Below are 26058 nucleotides of genomic sequence, written 5' to 3' on the forward strand. Positions count from 1 at the left end.
GATGTAATTAATCTTAGCAGACTCTTATTGGAAAAGTTTTATACATAGAAAACATGATAAACTAACAGGTATGTGCATATACATAGTGGAAATGGAAGCTGTAGCTGGATTTCAAGGGCATTATATTCTCATATTAAGCATCCTTTAAAATAATTTGTAGGCACTAGAACTCTATAAACTATAAAGTTTCTTTTAATTCTGTGGTTTAACATTGGGGAAGTAGTTGTGGTTGATACTGAATAGTGTGTATATAGCCTCCAGGTCCACAGAATGGAATTTACCATTGAAATGTATTGATTTTCTGATAAATTTTAAAAGCTTTGCCCAGAATTTTTTATCTAGGTAATATATAGTACCATATATATAATATGATATATGGTGGCACAGTAGTATAGAGTAACTATCAGTATTGTAGTTCCTTTAGAACTCTTTCTCTGTATAATTTGTGATCCCTCCGTATGCATGTAAACATTTGAACTTGTTTCATACTTATTCCATTCTTACCAATTCTGGGACCTCATTTGCTATATGTTCACAGCTATATTTTGGTCTAGTCTATAGAAAGTTTGGGGGAGAAGCCTCAGGTTTAACCTAAATCTCTGCTTTCATGATTGAAAACTCTTTAAAACCAGTAATTGTTTTCCCCAAGATATGAAATAGTTACAGTTAAAAGACAGGTCTTAAACAATTCTAGAGCCTGTGGTACCTTGCAGTTCTGCTTCAGACCTGTCTTGTCTCATAATTGGTGTCATATCATCTTTGAGTCCTTGGTAAAAAATCTATTTAGATGGTAACATTCCGGCTCACACATCCTTTTTTTTTTTTTCCCCTTCACCCCTTTTTTTTTCTTACTCCTAAGGTCTGGATAAGTAGCATGTAAATATTTATGGGCTATTCACAGGCTCACTCTGGTTCTGAGATCTGGTGCAAATTCCTGGGTCTGTACGCGTTTAAATGCTACTGCCCGTTTTTCTGTGGTTCTTCTGCCTACACCTGACAAGGATAGAACTTGAATTCAGGTCATCATGACATTGTAAAATCCCCTCTGAGAACACTATTTTTAAAAAATACCTTTGAAAAAGGTTCTTCTATTGTCATGTAGAAAGCAGCTAGCCTAAAACTTCATACACTGACTGAGCAAATGTCTCCTTTTTAAAATCTTTTTGTAGGACCTTTTCCAGTTTGTTTTGAGTTCTTAAAATTTAAGAGAGAATTTTTTGCTCCAGTGTATGTCCCTCATTTTCAGAGCTGCATACTAAGTATTCCTTCTGCCAGCAGTTGAGAACAATGTATAAAATCCTGAATGGTATTGGGTTCTGTAAAAAAATCCAAAGGACTTTTACCTTAAAGTCAGCTTTTAAATTTTGTAGCAAAACCTGTTAATCTGACAGGGAAATCTTACATTTTAAACAAATTGTGATATTAAATAAATATCTGAACTATTTATAGTTGATAGTTTGGAGAGAACAGTCATATACAGAATATATGATTTAAAGAATATGCTAAATATGGTGCACATCCATTCTCATTTTGAAATAGATATGATCTAAATGTCTGTTGCTGTTGACATCTTTACTAATGTGGTAGTGGTCATGCACTAAGATTCCAAAAGGCTGACAGCTTCTATTTGGATTTCTTTCTGCTGTCAGGTGTCAAGTATTTAAAATTGGTTCATCTGTAATTGAGACAAGACACTGGCTATTCCATTAATATTTTTGATCATCTTTCAAACACTAAAAATTTCTAAGTTAAACCTTGCAGGTTGAATTTATTATGCCAAAGTCTCTTACATTTGTGAACTTCAGTTACCAGTTAATTTCTAAAATGAAAATAAATTTATCACTATGGATGTCCTATAGTATATCTTTCTGTTGCTAACTGGTTAACCTGCCAGTATATCACTTGCACCAGATGTAAAAGAAATGGGTAAAACAAACAAAATACATGCAATTATGCAATATAAACATAATGTTTCTTACATTCATTTATCTCTCCAAAAGGATGCTCCATTAAAATGAACTGTAATACTCTCCTAATATATCTAGTAATTTCTTAATTTGATCATACAATATTATGCCATAGGTCATGAATGTGAGAGTTGCAAAGCCTGCTAATACTGACATCGCAATTCATAGAATCACAGAATGATTTTGGTCAGAAGGGACCTTTAAAGATCATATAGTCTGGCCCCCTGCCACAGACGGGGACATTTTTCACTAGATCAGATTGCTCAGAGTGCTGTTCCAATGATGTGGCATCCACAACTTCTCTGGACAACGTGTTCTGGTGTCTTATCACGCTTACTCTAAAAAAGTTCTTTCTTATGTCCAGTCTGAATCTACGCTCTTTCAGTTTAAAACTGTTGTCTCTTATTCTGTCACTACAAGCCCTGGTAGCAAGTCTCTCTCCATCTTTCTAATAAGCCCCCTTTAAGTATTGAAATGCTTCATTGAGGTCTCCCCAGAGCCTTCTCCAGGATGAACAACGCCCAACTCTCTCAGCTTTTCTTGATAGTCGAGTTACTCCAACCCTCTGACTGTTTCTATGGCCCTCCTTGGGGCCTGCTCTAACAAGTCCATTCAGTAAATAATGATAAGGTGCTTATGCAGGATACATCTTTCTTGGATAATTCCACTTCTTTGATCAGCGCGGGATATATCTTGATGTTTTTAGTCAATCTGCTATGCTGTTAATTAATGGGTATACTTAACGTCACTTCCGTTCTTAAAGCAAGAAAGCTGTGATACAAAGGACAGCAAACTATATAAATATTTCAATGACAGGTATACAGCCTGGAAGTTGCATTGGAAAAAAAGAAGCAAAATGGTTAATACTGAACTATTTAACTTTCTGAAACAACTTTTCATCCAGAAGTTGTTTTGTTTTGTTACAAGGACTGACTGTTTTATTGCTGTATATTTGCTTATCATGCCTTGCTGATGTCGCACTATAAGGTATGGAAGTTTATTCCAGAGTTACGATTAGGCTTTGGTCCAACCACTGTTGAAGGAGTAGACTGACAACGGAAACCCCAACTCTATTTTTAAAATCTTCTGAGAAGTCTCAGATGGTGCTGTATGAATTTCCATCGAAGAACTCTGCTGTCATCATAAGGATCCATTTGCAATGAACTGGTGATTATTGGGAGAAATTTGTATTCTTACTGGGGGAAGAAAGGCCTCGGTATGTTTCTACCAAGCAAATAAAGGCTTATTTATAAAAAGACATTAAAAACAACCAATAACAAATATTGGAAGCAAAGCTAAATCTGCTGAGAATCCACCTCCACCCCACCACCACCACCAGTGATTTAAAATCTGCTCTGGATATTGCTATCCTTCATTTGTTCATGAGTTTTGTGGTGATTTACAACATGATGTGTCTGAGAACACCTTTGTTTAAGAAATTAACACATACTGCTTGACCGAAGATTTGTTTATAGACTTTTAAAGCAAAGGAAAGCCTATGATATATTCATGTGACCTCTTCCTGATTCAATTGCGTGACTGTGATGTCTGTATTTTGGGACCAAAATATTTGTGCAGTATGACTTCTGTGTGGAGGTCCTAAGATGAATTTTATCATATTGCAGCAGACCCGTATAAACTTTTCTAATTACAGAAATAAAAAATATAACTTGAATCTTTTTTGAGCCTTTATTTCATAAGCTTAATCTGATACTAAACTTTGCTTTAGTCCTTGGATACATACTTTAGTAAACAATGTTCCTAATATTATTTTATGCAGTATGTAAATTCAGTATTTATTGAAAAATTGGATCTTCATAGTGTGTAGTGTGAGGAAGAAGTGCTCTCAAGATATACAGAAGACTCATGTCCCTTTGGCAGAATGACAGAATGTAACTGCTGTGAGACAAAATTGGGAGTTCTGTAAACAGGAAATGTCTACTTTGCTGGCATGTATGAAAGAGAAAAAACAGTACAAATGGTTTCATGACTGGAAAAGTAGGGTTTTGTTTTAAAAAAAGTAATAATTGAATTTATCCTGATATTTTTCTTAGCACTTTACAGTTCCTTTTAAATTTTTCTCATTATTATTATTCATGATTTATGTATTTTTGGATGAGCAGTTTGTTTTTTTTTTCTCCTGCTGCCAGGCAATATGACTGAAACTCTAAAACCTGGAAATACTGAACAGAATATGGCAATGTGAATACCTTTTATGCAGCCTTTGAAGTTGAACAGAAATATAATGTTACCTCTGAAAGCATTTAAATTAGGACATATAAGTATGTCCAAACATAAGATTAAAAAATATTAATCTTAATACTTTTAAAATGTTCACGCAGCTTCAATATGGATCATGTGTATCTCATGTTGCCTCCTTGTTCTGTTTGTTTCTAATTTTAAGGAAGTATAGGATTAAAGTTCATATTACTTGAATTAACTTAAAAAGAGAGACTTGAGTTGTCAAGGAACTAGATGACTTGTCATCGTTTTGATCCGAAGAAGAAAAGAGAATAGAAGAACACACAAAAAATCCATCCTGGAAGACACAATACACTTTCCTTCCCTATGTACATTTTTAGAATATGTTCAAAGAGGAGATTCCGATGTTCTCCTCCATTTCCAAGTTCACTGACCAAGGGTAATGGTTCCTCCTCCTTTACATAATTGTTTCTGTAATGTACATTTCCCTATGTGCTTGGTAAGGGAAAACTTCTTCTAATAGCTAGTCAGTATTCAGTGAATCTCAGGATCCCAGAGACATCTGTAGTCATTTTTGGAGGCTGTTGATCAATGTGGAATCATCAGTAAAGACATACTATACCTCACCAGGTTGCATTTGTAGTAACTACAGGTAAGTACATAAGCTTAGTAGGTTATTTTGTGTGGTAATTTTTTTTTTGTTTGTTTCTGTGTGTATGCTTTGGGTTTGAGTCTTTTTTGAGTCTTGAAAACAATTTTGAGGTTTTACTTGGTTTCCTGTTTTTTGTTTTTTTCACATGACTAGTCCAAAAAAGAAAAGAATTGTTTTTTAACTTGACAAAGAGTAGGCAAAATGAAAAATCCATGTCATACACTAGTTTTGTAAATATAATAAAATTTTTTTTCAAGCAAGCAATCTATTCTTATTCAACAAAAACAAAATCCAAAATATCCAAAACTTCAATTAATCAAATCTATACTGCATGCTATATGTGAGTATTAGTCATAGTGTTACAATGAACAATTATTTTGTTTATTAAGAATGGAATTGCCCTTAGCACAATAAATAAAGAAATCAATAGGTAGATAAATACAGCAGGGCTTTTGGAAATTTCCCTCAAGGAATTTTTTTTGAGAGTTATACCCTAGTGATTTGACAGAGGAAAAGTGACATGGCCATGCAGTAAAATCTCTCATGTGGTTACATGCTTTGCTCTGAATCTGACTTCTGCATGACATGTGATACACAGTTACCAAACTGTTGTTATTAATTAAAGGAAAATTACACTGTTTTTTGCAGTACAGGAACCTAAACAAACGTAATTGTTCTAGCTAGATGGCAAATGAATACATGAAGTACTTTTTTCTCAGCCTCAAAGCCAAAACAACCCAAGTAAAATTTAATCAAAGAAGCTTTTCATTTTTATGAACTAATTAATTAGGAAGTCTAAATAGTTAACTAGTTAAATAGTTACCAAGGCAACTGTGTTGCCTTGGTAAATAATAAATTCAGCATCCAGAATTTTTCCACATCCTTCTTCTGAAGTAGAAAAGCAGTAGCAGAAATAAAAAAGCAATACCAGAACTCTTTTCTGGTATCAGTTTTATGAAAATTAATTTTTCACAATGTACAAGAGAGAAAAGATTTAAATCTTGAGTTGCAAAGTGTTGCAGTAATAATATCGAAAGTAATAAATCCCAATAATGAGTTTAAAGGTTTGAAAAGTTTTGTTCTTTTCAAATTTGGAAGTAGTGGAATCCTTTCAAGTAGCATTGTATGAAGCTTCTGTTTGAGAATTAGTGGAATAATTGAATATATCCATTAAGAAGTTGGAAACTAGGTAAATTATGGACTTTTTTTAAATGGATCATTTATGCAACAGAAATGCATAGTTAACTCACTTTAATTTTATACTAGTATTTAGGAAGTCTTGGTGTACTTCATCAGCTTCCTGACTTCAGCCACCCTTCTTCATTTTAATTCTTAAGTGTAGCAAACCAAGGAACGTTATGTGACAAGAGTTTCACATATATTGTTAGCCTTATACCAGAAGGTGTGAAATTTGACTGCAGCAAAGTGATTTATCACTCTAACAAAAAAAATTAAATACTGGCAGATCAAGTGAAAAAGTACTTTGACTACTCAGTTCTGTCTTTTCACTATCCTCTGGTGATTTAGAGTTGCTTCCCACAAAACACTGTTTAGAAGTTCAAAGGCCTAACCTACAGGTTTTATTAAAGCTGTAGTAATCACCCATGATGCAGGTGAATATTGACTATGTCTGCTAAGCTATATGACCTTCCTTTTTTGTAAAAACTGACTAGGATACATCAGAATTTTTTTTGAGAATAAGACTTTAATGCTTTATATAATTTTAATGGGCAAAACTAATAGAATTTAAACCCAATTGTTTCCTATATTTAAATGAATTTGTAACACGCTTTCTGAAAGAAAAATATCTGACTCCTCACTTGATTTTTAGCATTTGTTATTCTACTGATTAAAGAGTTCTACGTAATTTACATTACTAAATGTTTAGGAATGCATTCAGTGCAGGTAGTTGGGTGTGCAGCTGCAGTGGAGCTGCAGGTTGAGCTCTGGGGGGCAGGAGCCCAAGCCCGAGGCAAGAGCCTGTGACCTGCCAACCTTTGCATGACAAAGGGCACAGGGATCTGTGGCCCAGCCATGGACCCACACTCAGAGACAGCAGGAGCCGAGACCCCCAGACTTCCCCACACTTGGACTGTGAGCCCAGGGGTTCCTTTGTTCGGGATCCCCCCTTGGAGGCACAGGCTCTAGCTGTCAATCTTGTTATTTAGTTATTGCACCATGATTAAATTATTCTGAGGATCTGGACATCTGAGACTCTGCCATGGGAAACCTGGGGTGGAGCCAGTAGGGAAAGCTGGTCTGACTGTGTGAGTGTGGGGTGTGTGTAGGGGCATAAGCAGGGCAAACATCGGTTCTCTGGAGCTCCCTGGATCTGGCTGCTGCAAAGAGGCTTCAGTCCCAGCACAGGTAGTGAGAGTGTGACTGCCTGAGTAGCACCTGGAGGGTCAGACAGGAAAGTTTCCTTATCATAAAGATGAGAATAGAATTAGACTCAGTTTCTGTTTTCCCAACATTTTAGGGTCATACTAAACCTGGTTGGAATAAAATATTTTTTTTTTAAATCACTGTCATACCTTGTTATATAGCCCTCTGGTATAGGTGAAAAGTGCTGGGCAAAAATTATATATTTTTCCCTATATATCTTGAAATCTGTAATCAGAAACAGACTTGCAAAAGTGCAAGTAAAAAATATGTGCACCTTGGGAGCATCAAAATTCAGTTATCAGCAAATGTTTTGACATGGAATATCTCTATGAACAGCCAGAGTTTTAAAATTTATATCGGGTTTATTTTAATTGTGTTGTTGCCTTTCATTCCCTTGTTTAAATGAACATTTGTTTGGTTTATTTTCCCAGTCTTTGTCACATTTTTTATTTCAAAGAAAAGTCACTGTCAGATTAAAGCTAGGTTTTGCTGGGAGAACTACCCTATGATTAACAAACAATAAAGAATGAAAAAAAGAGTTTTATAATCAAGATATTAAAATAGTAGTGTGCACAAAGTTTAAAAGTCAAAACTTTAATTCTATTGCACATTTTATAATACAGTATATAAAGCCAGTTTTCTTGTTCTCTGGAACATCACAGTATAAAATTAGTGTGATTACTGTTTCATTATCATCCTGACAGATGGCACATTTGATAGAGAAGCTAATTATGAGATGTGGAAATTTTTTTGAGAATATTTATCATAATTTCACTTATAAAGCAATTGTCAAATATTGGTGTATAGAGAACATGAGTACCCACAAGGAAATAGAGTAGCTAGTGTCTTGTTTCTTGTGTGCTCATGTACTGTGGGGGAAAAAAAGTATAAATAAAACATAATCCGAATAAGATATGGAGAAGACTGCATAATAACATATATTTCCTATTCTAGTGCCTTCGGGTTGTTCATTGCTTCTCATGAGATGAGATGAATGCATGTATATCTAGAAAATGGAGGGCAACATAACCTTTTTGAATCATGATCAACCCAGCTGATGGTCCATTGCAGATTATAAATAATTTTCTAGCATTCACTAACTATGAAAGATTACTTAACAATTATGGAATCTTGAAAAACGAGGTCTTTAGGAGACCTCAGGGTGCATATATTTCCTTACTTAAGGAAAGACTGACTATAGCCATGAAACAACATGCTCACAGATGCCATCATAAACTGTGGTGTCTTTAAAATCTACCCAATTTTAGTGCCTTGCTATCCCTATCGTTAGGAAAGGAGAAGGAAATATTTTTCCAATACCCAACTTCAGTCTTGCTGCAGTTCAAGATTTATGTTCCTACTTCTGTCTGTTACATATGGGAAACGTATTATTCCCTTCTATTTTGGGTTGGAAAGGGTTGGAAAGGACCTCTGAGATCACCAAATCCAACTTGATCCACCACCACTGTGGTTGCTTGACCATGGCACTAAGTGCCACATCCTGCCTCAGATGGTGAGGATGGACTGCAGTTTCACTGACTGTTGTGATGCAGGAGCTTGGTGATATGAAATGGAACTTGTAGGAACCAGGCTGAGAACAAACACAAGAATTTGATTTTCCTGTAGCTGAGCTGTATCACTGCAGATTGAAGGAGGTTACAAATCACAATTTCACGTGAATTCAAGAGAAGGCTGGAGGCGGGGCAGAAAGAGGATGGAAGGAAGGTATATTCCCTTCATGTTTAAAAGCTATGTCTGGATCTAAAAATTTCTTGACCTGAAAATAATGGTGCTCATCTGCCTTGAATCCTGGATAATTGAAAAGAAATCATAGGCAGCATAAGAAGTCCATTTCTGTACTCTTAAGTCGAGATCTTTGCAAAACTAAGTTGCCAAACTCTAGTAAATGTAAAATTCTAGCAAGGATTTGTGTGTTCATCTATTGCAATGCCCTCTTCCCCACCGCTTCAAATGCTTGTAATGGGGTCAGATTTAGGAGAGATTTTTTCCCCTTAAGAAGAAGAGAGTCCAATTCCATATCCTCGGGCAACACTGTTCAAGCTCCGGCTTGCAAGCAGAAATACTCTTCTATTTCTTAACTGAAAGACTGTAAGATTGTTTTTCAAATGGGCCACAACTATGTTTCCTGCACTTGTTTTTAGAAATAACTGAAAATATTTAGTGGCATTAGCAGTGCACTGAAGCTATGCCTTTTGGACAAAGTTCTGCAAAAAATAGAACTGTGTGGAGTGAGACCAGTCATTTCAGTGAGACCATTCCCCTTGTGAAACTAAGTGGTGGGTGCCAACAAATTTACCAAACCCATCTTTGTTAGAGCATTGTCAACTCTGCCTGTAGTTCCTTATTTTGTAGAGAAAAATGCAGCCAGTGTAGATGGCAATTTCTGGTGAACTTTACTTTTTTTCTGAGATTATTCCAGAAAACTTGAAAGAAATTCAGTCCTGTAGAGAATCAGTTTGTAGCCAATGTTCAAACACTGATTAAGATGTTTTTTTTGTTTACATCCTGTGCTTTGTGATAGAGTAAGATATGTAAGTAGGATGTCTATCAAAGCATGAAGGCAGCTGTGGATTTTTTCTTTGTGCATTTCTTTGCAACACTGATCTATAATCAGTACATGTCAGTCTCACAATAATCAGGCCTGTAAAGATCATCAGCTTCATATTCTTGCTTGTTGTACCATAAAGCCCAGGAATTCTGAGTTTCTTTGTTTGATAGATATGTGTTGGGGTTTTTTTTTAAGTAATATATGTTTCTTGATGGAAATGATATATTATCAAATAAAACTTTTCCATGTTATTACAGAAGAATGTATTTTCAAAACAATTCCATATCACTTTGCATTTAAGTTAGTCATTCATGTACAAGGACCTACTTAAATGTTTATTGCAGCTGTGAGTAAAATACAGGCAAAATATGTATGCTTTTATGAGAGAACAGTTTCTTCTTGTAGTCTACAGGTATAATAACAAAGCTGATTAATTATCTAGGACTGATTGGTTTCAGTGTCGTGTAATATCAGTTTTATTTTATCAGTTTATTCTTAGTAATGAATATAGTTGAATATAATAGACTATATAGAGGTTAGGTAGTTGTTGAATCAGCAGGTAACAAACTAAATCTAGTGTGTCATTTTCTGTATAGGTCTATGTAAATTTTCATTTATATAGTTAGTGTATTAATGGCTCTATGCTTCATAATATAAAATATATTGAAGTGTGTCTACTGTGGAATATGACCTCTCTAAAAATTTATGCATATTGTATAAATAATTACAATTCTTAATTATGGAATATATAAGGAACCCTAACACAACCAACCAAAAAGCCACAACCTAACCCAACCAACCAACCAACCAAAAACCACCTACCAAAAGGAGATGGACTAGAACAAATTAAATTCCTAAGCACAGAAATGTCAGAGCTGCTAGATGAGAAAAATTGCATTTTAAACAGTTACTAAATTTAAACCATTGAAATTTGTTGGATTGCTGGTTGACAAACTAGATCTCAAGGAAGTTATGTAGGTTTTGTTTTCTTTTATTTTGCTTTTGGTTATCTTTGACAATTGACTGCATATAGCAACTAACAGTTCATTGCTGTTCATTGTATAAGTCTCAACATCCTAGTGATCATGCATATTCAAGGTATATTCAAGTAAACAGATGTAATACTATATAAGAAAAGTGATGATCAAGGTTAAATGGCTCTAGAACCATGTGTGTTTAAAAACTAAGGGAAGAAGCAAATGAGGAAAAAAGAATTTTAGAATACCAGAATTTGTGTGAGAGAAGACTCAAGAAAACAGAATACTGCTGAGACATGCTCTGCTTTTTCGTGATAGCAAAACAACTCCATAAAACTCATTTCTATTAGGAACTACAGGCCAGAAAAACAATTTCAGACTTCAGGTGGAATGATCTTTCTTCAGTAAAAACACTAAAATACTGAGTCATCTTAACAACGAGTAATTGTCTTATTTGCAGATTGCATAGATTTCACTAATTCTTTATGCTTGGTCCACTTGCACTTGAATGATATACTCTTTAAAAATCTGCTGAAAAATATTCTGAAATACACTATTATTGACACTTTTTAGAAGCTCTATTGAAGTTTTTCATCTTATGTAGCAAACATATAGCGTGTTAAATGCTGTAGCACAAATTGGAAATTTAGAGGAATAACATAAAACACTGATGTTGAATGCAGCATATAGTTCTTACTTAAGATATTTTCAGGGCTTGTATTTTGGGATTACTGCATTTAATGGTTTAATTTCATTATGCTAGAAACCCTTACTCTTTTATACATGTGGATTTCAAAGGAAAATAATTCATTTATTTGAGTAATTATCATTTAAAGTAAGTTTTTATGTATGTTCATAGAATCATTGAATAGGTTGGGTTGGAAGGGATCCTGAAGATCATCTAGTTCCATCCCTCTGCCATGGGCCTAATAGACCAGGCTTCTGAGGGCCCCATCCAACCTGACCTTGAACACTTCAAAGGATGGGGCATCCATAGTTTCTCCAGGCAACCTGTTCCATTGTATGTCTAATCTAAACTTACCTTCTTTCAGTTCGAAGCCATTGCCCCTTGTACTATCTCTACATGCCCTTGTAAAAAGTCTGAAGGCATAATTTTATATTTTAGAAAACTATGATTGCAATAGAGATTATGTATATGTCTCTGTGGAATGATGAGTGCTTTAATGTAGTAGGGAGAATAAATACAATTTGAGCTATATAGAAGTAATGTAATGTAATCTGCTGATAAGTGCAATTTAGGTGACATATCTCAGTTTTATCCTAAATCTCAGTGTTTATAAATTAATGTTTCAGTATTTTATTATTTTTTAATCTCTGAAATATGTATGTTCAAAGATTGACACAGGAACCAGTTGATGAAAAATGTTTTAAATATCTTTATTTCTATCTTACATATGTTCTGATTTTTTTTCCCAAAAAATAGATATGATTCTGATGTGAATATTTAAAAATTCATGAACAGAGGGATGTAATAATGGGTGCTTAATTGTATTGTTAGTATTTTGCAACTTATTACTCTGAAGATTAAAAAGCAGAAATGTTTTTACTAATGAACTTGAAAGCTGAAAATTTCAAAGAGCATTTTAGAGAAATGGAAGTAGAAGCAGCAGGGGAAAAGAAAATTAATTTTCTAAGCATTAATTATCTAATTCTGTCTACCTCCTACTTGACTAAACATCTTAGAATTGTTTGCAAACATTTCTTGGATTCCTATTCTGTACTGTTAAAAATGCTATTGATTGTTATACAAAGCTAGGTAAGAAAAACTTATGTAAGAAAAACTATAACTGTTGATTAATCTCAATTATAATTGTTGTTCATTTTAGTAGTAGTAAGTAGGCAGTGAAGGGTCACCTAAAAGAACACACTTGCAAAATCACACAAATGAGAAACATGCTTTGGAATTCCCTTTTAAAGGGTGTGTCACTTAGTTCCTTTGGTGAAAATGACTTTGTCACTCCCAGCTTTTATTTCAAGTGCCCAAGCTGTGCTACTGTCATAGTATTGCAGTTTCATAAGGGGACTGCAAATAGCAGTACTGCTTTTAGAACATAATTATTCAAGTGATCTCAGAGTTCAGTACAGGCGGCTCTTGTGTATCTGCTTTGATAATAATAATTGCCACCAGTATAACACTATAGCTGGAGAGGGCACAGACATATCATATCGCTTTTGTTTACCAGCTTCCACCCCCTGAAAAACTTCTAAGGTAGTGTCTTTTGGTGAACAGTTACATGCCTGCATAAAAATAAGTGTCCTACATGCTAGTCTCCAAGTGGTCTTTTTCTTAGTTAGTGGACAAGTTTTGAAAAATATTTTTTTTTAAATTCTCTATATATCTTTGGCACAGTCAAACACAGAAAATAATCTGTTTTGGCTTGCTTATATCAGATTTAGTGTCACATATTAAGATGTGAAAAAGGACTTGGCACTTTATGACTACTTGTGTGTTTGGCATTGTACCATGCAACGATTTGTAAAAGAGCTTTTAGAAAAATCAGGACAACTAAGCAATAGGGCTGTTTCATGCCACTTATTCTTGGAATATATCTTTTGAGGACCACATTCTTGTGACTTATTTGAACTGCCACTTGAAAAATGCCTCTTAGATCTTTGGTTCTAATCAGAGGTTTCTGAGTACTTTTTTACATGAGACTTTAACAGGGGAATTGTGTTGATAGCTTAAATGTGTTGATGTGCTAAAATAATAATTTGTTTATATTTAGTTTATATTTGTTTTTATTTAGTTTCTGGTTTTGTTGTTTAGTTTCTGTTAGTTTTTGTTTGCAAAATCACAGGAAAAATTTTTTTACTGTAAGTATTAAACATATTTTGCTCAGTAAAACTGAGTAACAGTATACTTACAGTTTGTTTTATGCATATAAAGCAACAGAAGGACACAATACTTGAAAAAGCCTTGGAGACAGTATGTGTAGCTTAGTCATTTTCATATGGTCTTATCTATATATCTGTATAGAAACATCTGCTTACATATACATCAAAAGAATCTCTGTATATGCACATGGTATCAGTTATAGGACTATAATGTGTTAATTTTCAATGGATTCCATGTTACAGAATTTGGTAGCTTTATAGTCTGTATGTAACTTCCAAATATTTACTTTTTTTTCCTTGTACTTTGTATTCTGACAGGATGATGAAGTAGTACTTCAGTGTGTTGCCAGTATTCACAAAGAACAAAGGAAGTTTTGCTTGGCAGCTGAGGGACTTGGGAATCGCCTGTGCTTTTTGGAACCAACATCAGAAGCTAAAGTAAGAAGTTGATACTCACAACTGGTGTAACTGATAAGTGAATGTTAACCTACTTATCCACAAACATGTTTAATTACGGTTTCTTGAGTGTGGTGCTAGACGCACCTTATGTATGCTTTTCTTTCTCTGACTTCAACATGAGATTTCTTAGAGATTCCAAATATACTTTGTGGCACACCTGTGAACAGTCAAAACCTGCCATTCTTTAACTGTCTAAGAGAAGAATATTAAGAATAAATCAAACAGAAAAGGACCTCCTCCTTCTCTTTTGTTCTCTCTGCAACTTTTTCTTTTTCTTGAATTGTCTTCATTTCTTTTCTTTCTAATAATTTATTTTTCCTTCTGGATATTTAGTGGAGGTTTTTGTATCTTTTTTTCTGGAAATGCTGCTATGTGGTCTTACTTTTAGTCTGGATATTATGACCATGTTATACCCACAGTATTTATTTATGCAGTATGAGAATTTCTTGTTCATCTCTAAGGTGAAAAATTATGCAGCTTCTAAATTTACTTTTTTTTGCATTCCAAGAATTCAGGCAGATAATTTCTCTCTCATGTACTTTACAAATCACCAGTAATCTTTGTGTATGCTTGAGTAAAACCAGTTATTTTTCACATATGTATGTTCAATTATTGTCCTAAAATCTTCAACAGTGATTGGGAACTTTTTATTAATTGATAACTCAATTGCAATGTGGTCTGTCTCACTGGTGATGACCACCTCAACCTATAAGACAACATGTTGCTTATCCTATTATAAGAAAAGGAGGAATGGTAGCCTTACTGTAGGGTGCCATAGATATGCTTTACTTTTTGTAATTGTCTTAGTAGCAGATAATACTACAGCAGCTTCTGAAGTTTGATTAAAAATAAGAGATTCAGAAAACTTGTATGTAACTGCTTTAAAAAAAGCTTAACAGGGAGCTTTCTGAACTGCTGGTCTTGACTGAGAACAGGAAGAATTTTGGGAAAAGGCATGTTTCTGTTTGAAAAATAAGAAGTGTTGAAGGTTTACGTGGATGATTAGAGATTATGATACTTATCAACACCCTTAGCAATGATACTTTCATTTACATTTGGACAAAATTTTGTTTAAGAAATGAGAAAACCAAAATGGTACACATCTAGTGGACAAAAAAATCGTTATTTAATAGATGTGTCCCGAATAAGATCCTACAGGGTTCTGTTCTTACTGCTAACCTGTTGAATATTTTTTCAATTAAGACAGTGTTTAAATTGACATATGCAATTTTTCAAGATGATAAAAACTTAGGAGAACTGGGAATTGATGATGCCACACAGAGAAAGATCTACAGTCTTGTATATTAATAGAAACTAGAGGTATATTTTGTGCTGCCAAAGTCTAATAACTGAGTGTGTAAATATGCTTACAAAATGGGAAACTATTCTCATCCCCTTTACAGATGTTAGACAGTTGTAAGTTTCCCATGTTGATGTGCTGAAGGGATCTAGCATTTTTTTTAGCAGTATATTAAAAAAAACTTGGTAAGAGAAGGGAATTTATATTTCTCTGGCTTTTTACACTGCAGACCAGAAGCTGTGGGGAAACATTTGGTTAGTGAGCATATCACCTGCAAAAATTTAATGTTATAATAGTGCCTGAAGGAATCTAGAAGACTAAATTCAGAACAATTAGATATATTGAGTGTTGTGAGTGTGTTGATAGAAAAATGTTAACTACATGATAGACGTGTCCGAGCATAATCTCAGAAATAAACATTTTCTTCTAAAAAGAGCAGCTGCCAGGGTGGAATTGTCAATTGTTTCTTCAGATTTGCTTTGAAAAATTGTGTAGGTTTCCTACATAACGTTTGTCTTTTTGTTTATCTTCCTGTATGTCTGGACAAGACTTCACAGAGGTGTTATGGAAAAATTACCAAAAATTCTCATTGACTTTGAAGAATTATTTATTCCAAATTCCTGCTTTCTTTTCTGATATATCTTATTTTATATCTTAATCTGCACTGCAAATTCACTTACAGTAAAACTTACTCAGCATATTAAATGCCTGTAAAATAAAATACTTCATTCTCCACCTGATTTTTTTCCTTTATTATTGATTCTTGAAAATTATTTTGTCTTACTTCTGTATGCTAAGTCCAACTTTCTGTAGCCAGAAGTATTCATGCAGTATTTATGTCTATTCCTGCTTTAAAGTGGATTTTTTAAAACCTTGACTTAGTTAGTACCTGAACAGATTTTCTCATTTTAGCATAAAGATTCCTGACATTAATGTTTTCACATCTTATAACTGTAGCTCTATCCTCTAAGTATTCTTTTTTTCTCTGAACATCCCCTATTAGCACTTTTCTTTTTTTTTGGGGGGATTACTATACAACCTTGCTCAAAGTGGGGGGAAAAAGCATAGATTAGCAGATGGTCAAGGTTTTATCAAACCATTTCTAAGTGTGTAATTATTAAGAATGTAAAATTGTCTGCCACAGAGGGTTTATTGAATATCAAACTTATGAAACAGTATCTATTGCAAAAAGAACAGAAAATTAATGAACCTTGACAAACTCAATAGTTAATTGCTTTTTTTAAAGGAGACAATCTAGATTAATTAAGAAGGTCAGTTGCTACTTGGGTCATGTACCATCCACCTTTCACTATATTTCTCAGGTCAATGAAATTTTAAAAAAGAATTTGTTGCCGTTCAACCGCAGAAATGTAGTATGTGACAGCATGTATGTGTTAGCTCATTGTGCAACACAGCAAGTTTTAAAGAGGGATTAGTCTGGATCTGTCTTCTTTGTACTTTTCTGCCAAATATTTATATACCCTTGCTACTTTTTTTCTTGTCCACCTCTTTCCTTGGACATATCAGTGCCAAGAAATTGAAAAAAAATATAGTCTGCCATTTATGAAGTGATTGTAATTTTCATTTTAAAACCACATGACATATAGATTCAACAATTGAGATCTCCTAAAATAGTCCATATTATTATGTCATAAGATTCTAAATCTTAGCCATCTTACTACTAGAAATATGTTCTATCAACCTTATACACCAAATAAGATCATATACCTTCTTTTCTGTTTTGTCAGTAGCATTAGAGAACAAATACAATGTTCAGGGTGTAATTTTGAAAGACAGGAAAGCAATAATATGTAGAGAAAGAGTTTTTGTTCATGAACCTGAAGATGTTTCACTTTACTGTGAAGAATACTGCTCAAGAAAAAGTTGAATTGCTGTGTTGTCAAGTTTTGAAGATTTGTATTGTTTTCATACAGGGAAATAGCATGTATCTCAAAACCAAATGAGTAAACATTAAGAATGGATTTAAAAATTAAAATACACATGCGTTCAAACACACTTCTCATCCTGTTTCACCTGCTCTGCTGATCTATTCTTGCACTGTTTTATTTTTACAGTATGTCCCTCCGGACCTTTGCATCTGTAATTTTGTCCTTGAACAGTCCCTATCTGTCAGAGCCCTTCAAGAAATGCTGGCCAGCACAGGAGATAATGCTAGTGAAGGTGTAAGTAAATTGACCTCAAAGAACATTAAGTTTCTGAATATGGATATTTCTCATTTCTTTCCTTGTCCAGGATTTTCTAGAAGAGGCTCCTCACGTCACAGCAGTTTTCTTGGTATATTACTGCTTCCCATTAATCATATTAATTTCTCTTTAGCATTGAAGAGCTGGTGCATCTGTCTTTTGAAATATTTACAATCCATAAAACCTGAAACATCAACAATTTGATTGCTTTGACCCTAACTCTCCAATTTCAGCTGAATCAAATTGAATAAAAATTTTATTTTCATACAAACAAAGCATGAAAAAATTATATGACTTTACTTATTTTATGAGACTAAATGACAACTGATTATTATGCAAATCATATTCAGAGCTAGATAGAATGGCAGTTTTCATTATTATTTCATGTAGAACCAGAAAACTCATATTTTCTTTGAGTTGTAATTTTTCTTTTATTGTAGTTACACACATATTAAGTAAACAGGATGAATGCCCGAGAAAGAAACCAAACGTAAAAATACAAGTATTACCTAAAGAAATTTTCTTAAAGATAATATTTCACTATAATATTTTTTTTGGTCAAAAAAAATTTATGCTGAATTTGTTTCATGGTAAGAGATTTCTTTTTATTTCTGTTCATTTTTCTCGAGTTTGTTATGGTGCATGTAGTTTTAGGATTTTCTTCCTTTCTTAGTACAATCCTAGAAATTAAAATAAAATAATATCTGGGAGGAGAACAGTGATATGATTTAAGTAAAAATCCTAGAGGGGAGAATCAAAAGGGTGATTTATTTATTTGAGATTAATTTTTTCAATGTCATATCCATCTATACATAAGTGATACATTCAAAATGCATATTATTTTTCTAAATATAAAATTGACTATAGAAATTTTTTTATATTTTTCTCTTGAATTATAAAATGTCATTTATTCTGCAGTTTCTTCATTCTTGTGCAACAATTCAACGTTTTAAAACGTTTTTTGATTTTATTTATTTGTAATCAGGTGCATCAGAGCACTACTTTAGCACTTGTCACCCAACAATGACTGACTGTGCAGTGATTGCTTATTGAAACTTTTAATAGACTATAAGCTCTATGATATAAAAAAAAAATTGGGTTTGAAAACATTATTTTTCAAAAAAATAAAAGTAAGGGTGGTCAAATATTTAATTTGTCAAAGTTTTATATCATCCCCAAGAAACTAGTAGCAATGATGGAACTTGTTTTTTTTCTTTTTAAATTAATTAATTGCTGTAATCATTTAAGGTGAGCTATGGTATCTCTTATTTCTGAAGGAGGACATTATACTTTGCAATACAGTTTCTCAATTATATTGTTATAAATATATTTAGAATGCTTTTGTACTGAAACTCCTTATTATTTCATTCAGAAGAGTAAATACTAAATTACTCAAAAATAGAATTTGGTTTTTTTCTAACAAACCTGAAGATTTTAAATTTTGAAATTTTAAAAACTGAAGAGAAGGTTGCTGTTTTGGAATGATTGAGGAGTGAAGTTCTATACTTTCATGCTTTTAGAATTTTATAATGCCATCCTCAGGGCCTACTCTTCATTCCATTAAAGAATGTGCTCTTTTTTTCACTGTAAGCTTGTTTCTATTGTACTTTATGTGTGAAAATCATATAATTTCATTTAGAAGATATGTATATATTCAGGATATGTAGCTCCAAGGTATGTAAACAATATTCATATAGAAATGTATGTATACATGCATAGATGTGGCATTCTTACTGTCCATTTTATGCTCTTTTAATCCTCTAAGTTGGGATCAGTTCAGCAGGCTAAAATATGAGTTGCATTTTGTATTATAATCAATGGAAAATGGTCATAAATCTCTCAGAGTTCAGTTGAGGATAAACTGCAGAGAGTGTCTTAAAATATCTTAAGGTATTATATACATTGTGAACACTGGTTACATGGTGTACACAGTGGAATAAAGTTATTTCTAATGAGAAATTTCTTATGTGTTGACAAAATTGTTGCAGACTGTAAAACCTCCAGGCCCAGGAGCTGCTGGCTCACGGGATCGGCTATGAGTTTTACTTTAATATACAGATATATGGTTTTTTAATACCTTGAGACAGTATTAAGAGAATAAGCTACGGGCTTGTTTCCAAGGAATTTCTTTGTTAGTTTAGGGGAGTAGATAAGGGGACTTGGCCAAAGTTCAAAAGGACACCACACAAACTGGACAAAAATGTTCCACTGCAGTACTGTTTCAGCGTATACTATTAATCCACACTCAAGTCAAAATCCAACTGATTCCGCAACAATTAAATCAAGATCCAATCCCTCCAGCTCCGAACCACCCTAAGCATCAAGAAAGGAGCAGAAAAAGAGAAGCTGAGAGATCAAGAAGAGAGAAGCAGAAAGAGGGAGAGACAGATAATATAGCTATCACCAAAGCCTTGTAGAAGACCAGCTCTCACAAGTCGGCAAACACACGCCCTTGATTTTATCTGCTCTGGTCCCTATGGCCAACCCCCACCGGTGGCTTTCTAACCTATCAGCCACTCTGGGGGTTCCAGGCCAGGGTGAGAGGCAGTGTCCTGACTGTTCCTACCAATCTGAGCTGGGTGAGGGGCTCCAGGAGGTGAGGTGTGTTATAGGTTTCCCGAGCTGTCTGTGACTGACAGCTACTCCAGGGCTTTCCCGTGTGGGCTCCAGGGGCTGCCACGAAGGATACGGTGCCAACCCACCTCCATCCCTTCCCCCTCCACACACATACACACACACTCCCCACAGGTTGGTTCTGAGCCAATAATAACTAATCTCATGTCTAACACAGGTTCATACATCTAATACTCAAAACGTCAGTGAGAGTAGTCCAGTTGACCTGCATCAGATTGTTTTTCAAATGTATGAAACATATAATTTTATAATTTTATTTACAATTTTAAACACTTGTTTCATAGTACAGTATTGAAATTAAACAAAGATAGTGATACATCAGCACAAATAACAAAATAAAATAATTTTGTACATTGAGAAATTCCTGAATGCAAGAATTAACTTTTTTGTTAGAAGTTACTTTGTAGCAAATTGGGAAAGCATCTAAATAGTGTATAGACTAAATGATATAACCATAAATTATCAGTTGCAAATTGTTTTGTATATACTTTTTATACCTTACAAATTAAGAGAGAACTATGATAGTGAAATAACAAATACGGATTCTACTGGGAAGTAGGTACATATTTTCTCTTTCAGATTTCAGTTTTGTGTATATATATATATATATTTACTTTGTTGGTTTTTTTTTAATGCCGCCGAGAAGTTTATAAGAAAGGTAAGTATTATCTTATTTAACTTAAAATGTGTTTTTGAAAATGCTATGGTTTTACTTAATCATAGTAAAAATTAGGTGACAATAGGAGTCTTTGACAAAGGATGACACTTGTTCCTTTGGCAGATATTCAGCTATTGCTGTAGCTACTTCATCATTCTGCCAAGCGTATACATTTCATAATTTGTTGGAATATTTGTGCTTGTTACTTGAACTGTAGTAGCTCTTCATGTTGTTGCATAATTCTGACTGTAGTCCACATAGTGCAGTGGAGTTCTGACCTTCTCCCTCATGTTGTGTAGGCAGCTCAAGGCGGTGGTCACAGAACCCTGCTCTATGGCCATGCGATACTACTTCGACATTCGTTCAGTGAAATGGTAAGTGAAAGAGCACTTGCACAGAATGAGTAACATGGAAGTCAAATAAATGTATTTTTACCAAATAAAAAATACATAAATTTGAAATCACGCTCTTTCCAAGTTATTTTTTGCACTATATGAAAATAAAAAGCTTATGGTGTCTTGACATAATAGAAGTGTTTAAATTCAGATTCTTCATCTAACTCAAAAATGTAGCTGAAAAGCTCCTTTGGCCATGGATTATTTCTGTGTCTTTAAGGAATCCATTTTAATGATAATTCCATTAGCAAGTGCTTCTACTGTAAATGAATTTGTTGTGATATACATTATTATTTTCCCACCATATTTTATAAGATGTTTGACATCCTATAATTAGCAGGGATAATGCCCACAAACAGGCTGTCTTCAGGCTGCCTTATATAAATTTCTTTGTAGGACATTTTGCAAATGGAAAATTTCAGCTGTTTTGAATCTTTTACTTATTAGGGCCCATGTGAATACACTTCTAGAAGACTGAAGAAATGAGAAGGCAGGAAAACATCTTTCCTCCTTTTTCCTTTACTAGAAAACTCTACGATAATCTTCAAACTTTGTTACTTATGTTCATGAACCATACAAATTGTAGTGACCTTGATATACCAGAGTTGCTAGTATGATCAGTACCTTTTAGTACATTTGTCATGTTTCCATGAAGTAAACTTATTACGGTAACATTTTAATTAGAAATTTGCATGTCCCATCTGATGAGCTATGTGAAACTTTCTCAGCGCTAAATTGCACATTGGAAAAGGATTTTGATGTTTCCAATTTAGGAAGAGCTTCTATATGAATAACAACATAATTCTTCAAGTAATTAAAAAAATTAAGCACATTTTGATAGTAAGATGAAGTAATGTGACAGTATTCATTTGGCATGTGTTTCAATGGATACTGTTGGGTTTTTGTTTTCAATAACTTCACTGTTTTGCAGTATTTGACATGTTTAACATCATCAAGATCCCAGACAGATAAACTTGCATTTGACGTAGGACTACGAGAAAATGCAGCAGGTATGTCAAGTTATTTTTGAAAGAAAATGTGTCACACAGTTCTGGTTTTAGAAGAAGCATTGAGATTAATGTAACTACAAGCTTATGAATGGCATGTTTATGTGTTCATTAGAAATAAGATGACTGAAAGAAATGATGACTCTCAGTACTGATGGCTGTCAGTACTAATAGGTTCCAGCAAATAAACTGACTTTGTGTAAGAATGTGAGAGCCTTGCACTTAAACTGAGTTAGCATAGCTGCAATAACATGGGTTATAATGGTCAAATTAGAAAAAAATTCTGCTGAATAAAGTAAATTTGATGCAGTTGTTTTTTTGTTTTGTGTTTTGACACTTTCAATAGAATTAGAGTATGGAAAAACGGTATATTGGTGAATTCATGATACACATTGTAACCATGTAGCAAAAGAAATTTGCAACTTTTAACACAGGAAAACAGAAAAAGTGTAATGAGCACATTGTTGAAAAAGTTGAAGAAAAATAAAATGGATCAAAACAATAATGGGGCAAAGTGGAAGACGTACAACACAAACATGATATTATGTGAAAGTTTTAAAATCTAATTAATAGATTTCTGGGACTACTGCCAGTAACAGTGCTACTGACAAAACTATAGTAAAAAAAAAATTGTACTTCCATGAAAGCACATATGGGTTGCCACTAGGAGCTATATTAAATGAGTTTAAAAGCAACTTAGCTGCAAAGAGCTACAAATAGGTTTACATTGAAGGGAAAATCAAAGTATCTGTATACACACCTCATTAATATGAAGCTTCAAATAAAGAAATACCAGTTGTGTTAATGTAAACCTGTGTTTTCTATTGCATTTGCATTATATTGAAAATAAATTAAAATCAAAATAGACTGACTGATGATGGAGAGGCATTGCCAGTGTAGGTGTTAAAAAGTTTGTGGACCATGACCTTTGAAACTTTCTTTTCAAGTGGCTCTAGCTACAAAAGTTTCTCTTTTGAATGAATCAGGTTTGTCTTTCAGTTGTTTCTAGTCATACAGAAGGTGGTCTCAGACATCTATTAGTAACCTGTTACTTGGCTATCTTTGATTACTACCTTAAATGGAGAACATTTTCTTTAGGTGTGTTGATAAAAGGAGTGTGTGTGTGTAATCTTTATGAAAATAATTTCACTGAATTGTGTCTTTTTAATTTTATAGCATTTTTTCAGAGTTATTGCACACGTGTCTGCTTCTACCTATGAGGTTTTGTAATGGATATCTGTAGTTGTTTCATTGGTATTTACTTAATTATACATATACAGAAAGACCCTTGTACACATAGGTAAGATTAAAAAAGGCAACACATAAAAGAAGTTCTTAGTTGTGTTTCTGCCTGGAGGATTTTGGTAACTACCACATGCCTGTAAACCTCATAAACTGCATGCCATAATATCACTTCCCATCTTCCTAATCCCTCACCTGCAAAACTGTCCTAGTGAATCAATTTCAGCTGCAGGAGGTATTCTGCATCTAGCAGGTATTGAAGGAAAAGCCACTGGCTATTAAAAATTATTCCCTTAAAAGATTTAGCATTTTACACTTTTAGGGGTGTAACTTTTATTTATTGTCTTCACTAGAATTAGTTTCATAACCTTCAAATTTTGTTTTAAGAGGGTTTTGCATAAAATACCTTAATTGATCAAACAAATTTTTGTGCTTTGTCAGATGCTACCAATTTTGCCTTTACTTATTTTTTTTGTCACTTTGCATTGCCTGGTGAGAAAGCCGTATTCAATTTGTTTTCTTCAAGGTCTTCTCTAAGCTCTGAAGGGTGTGAAATTGTGAAATGAATTGGGTAATCTTCCCAGAATCATGAGTGTGTGTGTGTGTGTGTGTGTGCAAAGTAACCTGGAATCTTACATTTAATGTGTATTCTATGGTTATTGCCCTTAGGCCTGACTATCTTTTAGTCATATGGTCTGTAGTGCTACTGGAACCACTTCCAGGTCTGATATTTGTAGTGTAGCAACTTTGTAAAGTTATGGAGGATTTGTTTCAAAATTCTGTATTCTACAAGAGAAGTGTGTCTTAGAGTGGAAATGATGCAGAAGATTGTGAATTAAATATGACCATTAAGCAAAAGAAGACACAAAAGATCATAAATAAGACTGACATAGCTGTCAGCAATTTACTGGCAGGGAGAGCCATGAAGGGAGAGCAGTCTTGAGCAGTGTTTTGTAAAGAGTTAGTTGCTTTAAAAAGACATGAAAAGGGAAATATCAGGTTCAGATATGATAAAGATTGATTGACAAAAAGTTTCAAGGAAAAAGAAAAGCATTGAAATTGATTGAAAATAGGAATGAGGTGGATTTATAAGACACAATTTTTATTATGATATTTCAATGCTATATAAAGATATCCTTAGATTTCCTGGGAGTTGCCTCTTTTGTAGACTCTTGATTAGTTCCTCTGTCCTTTAGGTGAGGCATGCTGGTGGACAATACACCCTGCTTCTAAACAAAGGTCAGAAGGAGAAAAAGTTCGAATTGGTGATGATCTTATCCTGGTCAGCGTGTCCTCTGAAAGATACCTGGTAAGTTTGTTTCTTTAATAAGCAGCCAAATGGTGGGAACATACAAAGTACTGTGAGAAGATGGGGAAAATAGTTGGGATTCTTATGAATAGTCTTTTTCTAATCTAGGAATTAATGTCTGGTTGTAATGCATTTTTATTTTTCCTCACTGAAACAGGTGTATGTGTATGTGTATGTGTGTGTGCTCCTCCTCCAGAATGACTGTTTCCATGCCTTTTTCCCGAGGTGTGCTTCAGCATTCTCTATCTTAGGAAGTTTTTATTTCTGTAATTGTGAAAGATTTCTATGCTGCAGCTGGAGTCTGCTGATTAGATTTAGAAAAGAGTTCATTTTAAAAGCAAGTCACTGCTAATTTTTAAAGAATGTTTGTATATTTACTTTTTGATATATTCTCTTTGTTGTTAAATTAATGCAATAAATATTTATAAGTGCAGAATTTTCACTGTTTCCTCCTATCATTGTCTTATTTCAGCATCTGTCTGTTTCAAATGGAAGTATTCATGTGGATGCCTCCTTTATGCAGACACTATGGAACGTACATCCTATATGCTCTGGAAGCAATATTACAGAAGGTCTGCCATTTTATTTATTTAGAAATGTATATAATTTAGGTTACTTTGTATGCTTTTTATAAAGGATGAAAATGAAAAAAAAAATCATCCTCAGAACACCAAACCATAAAGTTTAATGAAAATAAAGGAAAGGAGCAAAGAAGAGAAGAATAATTGATGGGAAAACAGGGAAATACAGATTCATCAGTCGGATTAACTGAAGAAAAGCTAAATGAGCGCTGTAACCTTAGAATAACAAAGCATAAAAAGCTGCATGAGAAATGAAGACTCAGTTTAATTTTGGGGAGCAGGTGCTGCAGAATAACTAAAGCCAGAAAACTTAGATTTTGTATAAAATTTTCCTGTGTCCTGTTCTTCCAGTACAGGTATAACAGAGAGATAAAAAGTACAGGTAAAATAGAAAACCGTTTTCTCAAAGTTCCTATTTCAGTCTCCTGTGTTTTTTATGGACATTTGCTCAGTATCCTTTGTGGATCTCACAGTCATGCTTATTGTCTGTCTGTAATAGACAAGAAAATTCATTCTCTTAACCAGCCTAAATCCTACATCAGAGTGAGGATTTCTTTCTAGGTACTTAACTTCATTTTATGGTCATGTTTCACCTTATCCTGAGAAATTTCTTGTTCTGTGTTGAAAGGCTGACCCACTAGGTATTGCTCCTTATTTCAAT

General features: G+C 33.9%; 1 protein-coding gene across 7 annotated transcripts in view; it reads left to right on the forward strand.

Moving 5' to 3' along the window:
- Nucleotides 1-26058, forward strand: part of RYR3 (ryanodine receptor 3) — a 215996-nt gene that overhangs the window by 32732 nt on the left and 157206 nt on the right. For all 7 annotated transcript variants that reach the window (XM_051791763.1, XM_051791765.1, XM_051791766.1 and 4 more), the window contains exons 2-7: nucleotides 13927-14046; nucleotides 17443-17550; nucleotides 21163-21237; nucleotides 22190-22268; nucleotides 24704-24816; nucleotides 25289-25388. In XM_051791763.1, the coding sequence (XP_051647723.1) occupies nucleotides 13927-14046; nucleotides 17443-17550; nucleotides 21163-21237; nucleotides 22190-22268; nucleotides 24704-24816; nucleotides 25289-25388 (595 nt within the window). The remainder of the gene's footprint in view (nucleotides 1-13926; nucleotides 14047-17442; nucleotides 17551-21162; nucleotides 21238-22189; nucleotides 22269-24703; nucleotides 24817-25288; nucleotides 25389-26058) is intronic.

This window comes from Manacus candei, unplaced genomic scaffold (assembly GCF_025592945.1).
Source record: "Manacus candei isolate 608988 ecotype Guabito, Panama unplaced genomic scaffold, ASM2559294v1 h1tg000033l, whole genome shotgun sequence".
NCBI lineage: Eukaryota > Metazoa > Chordata > Aves > Passeriformes > Pipridae > Manacus > Manacus candei.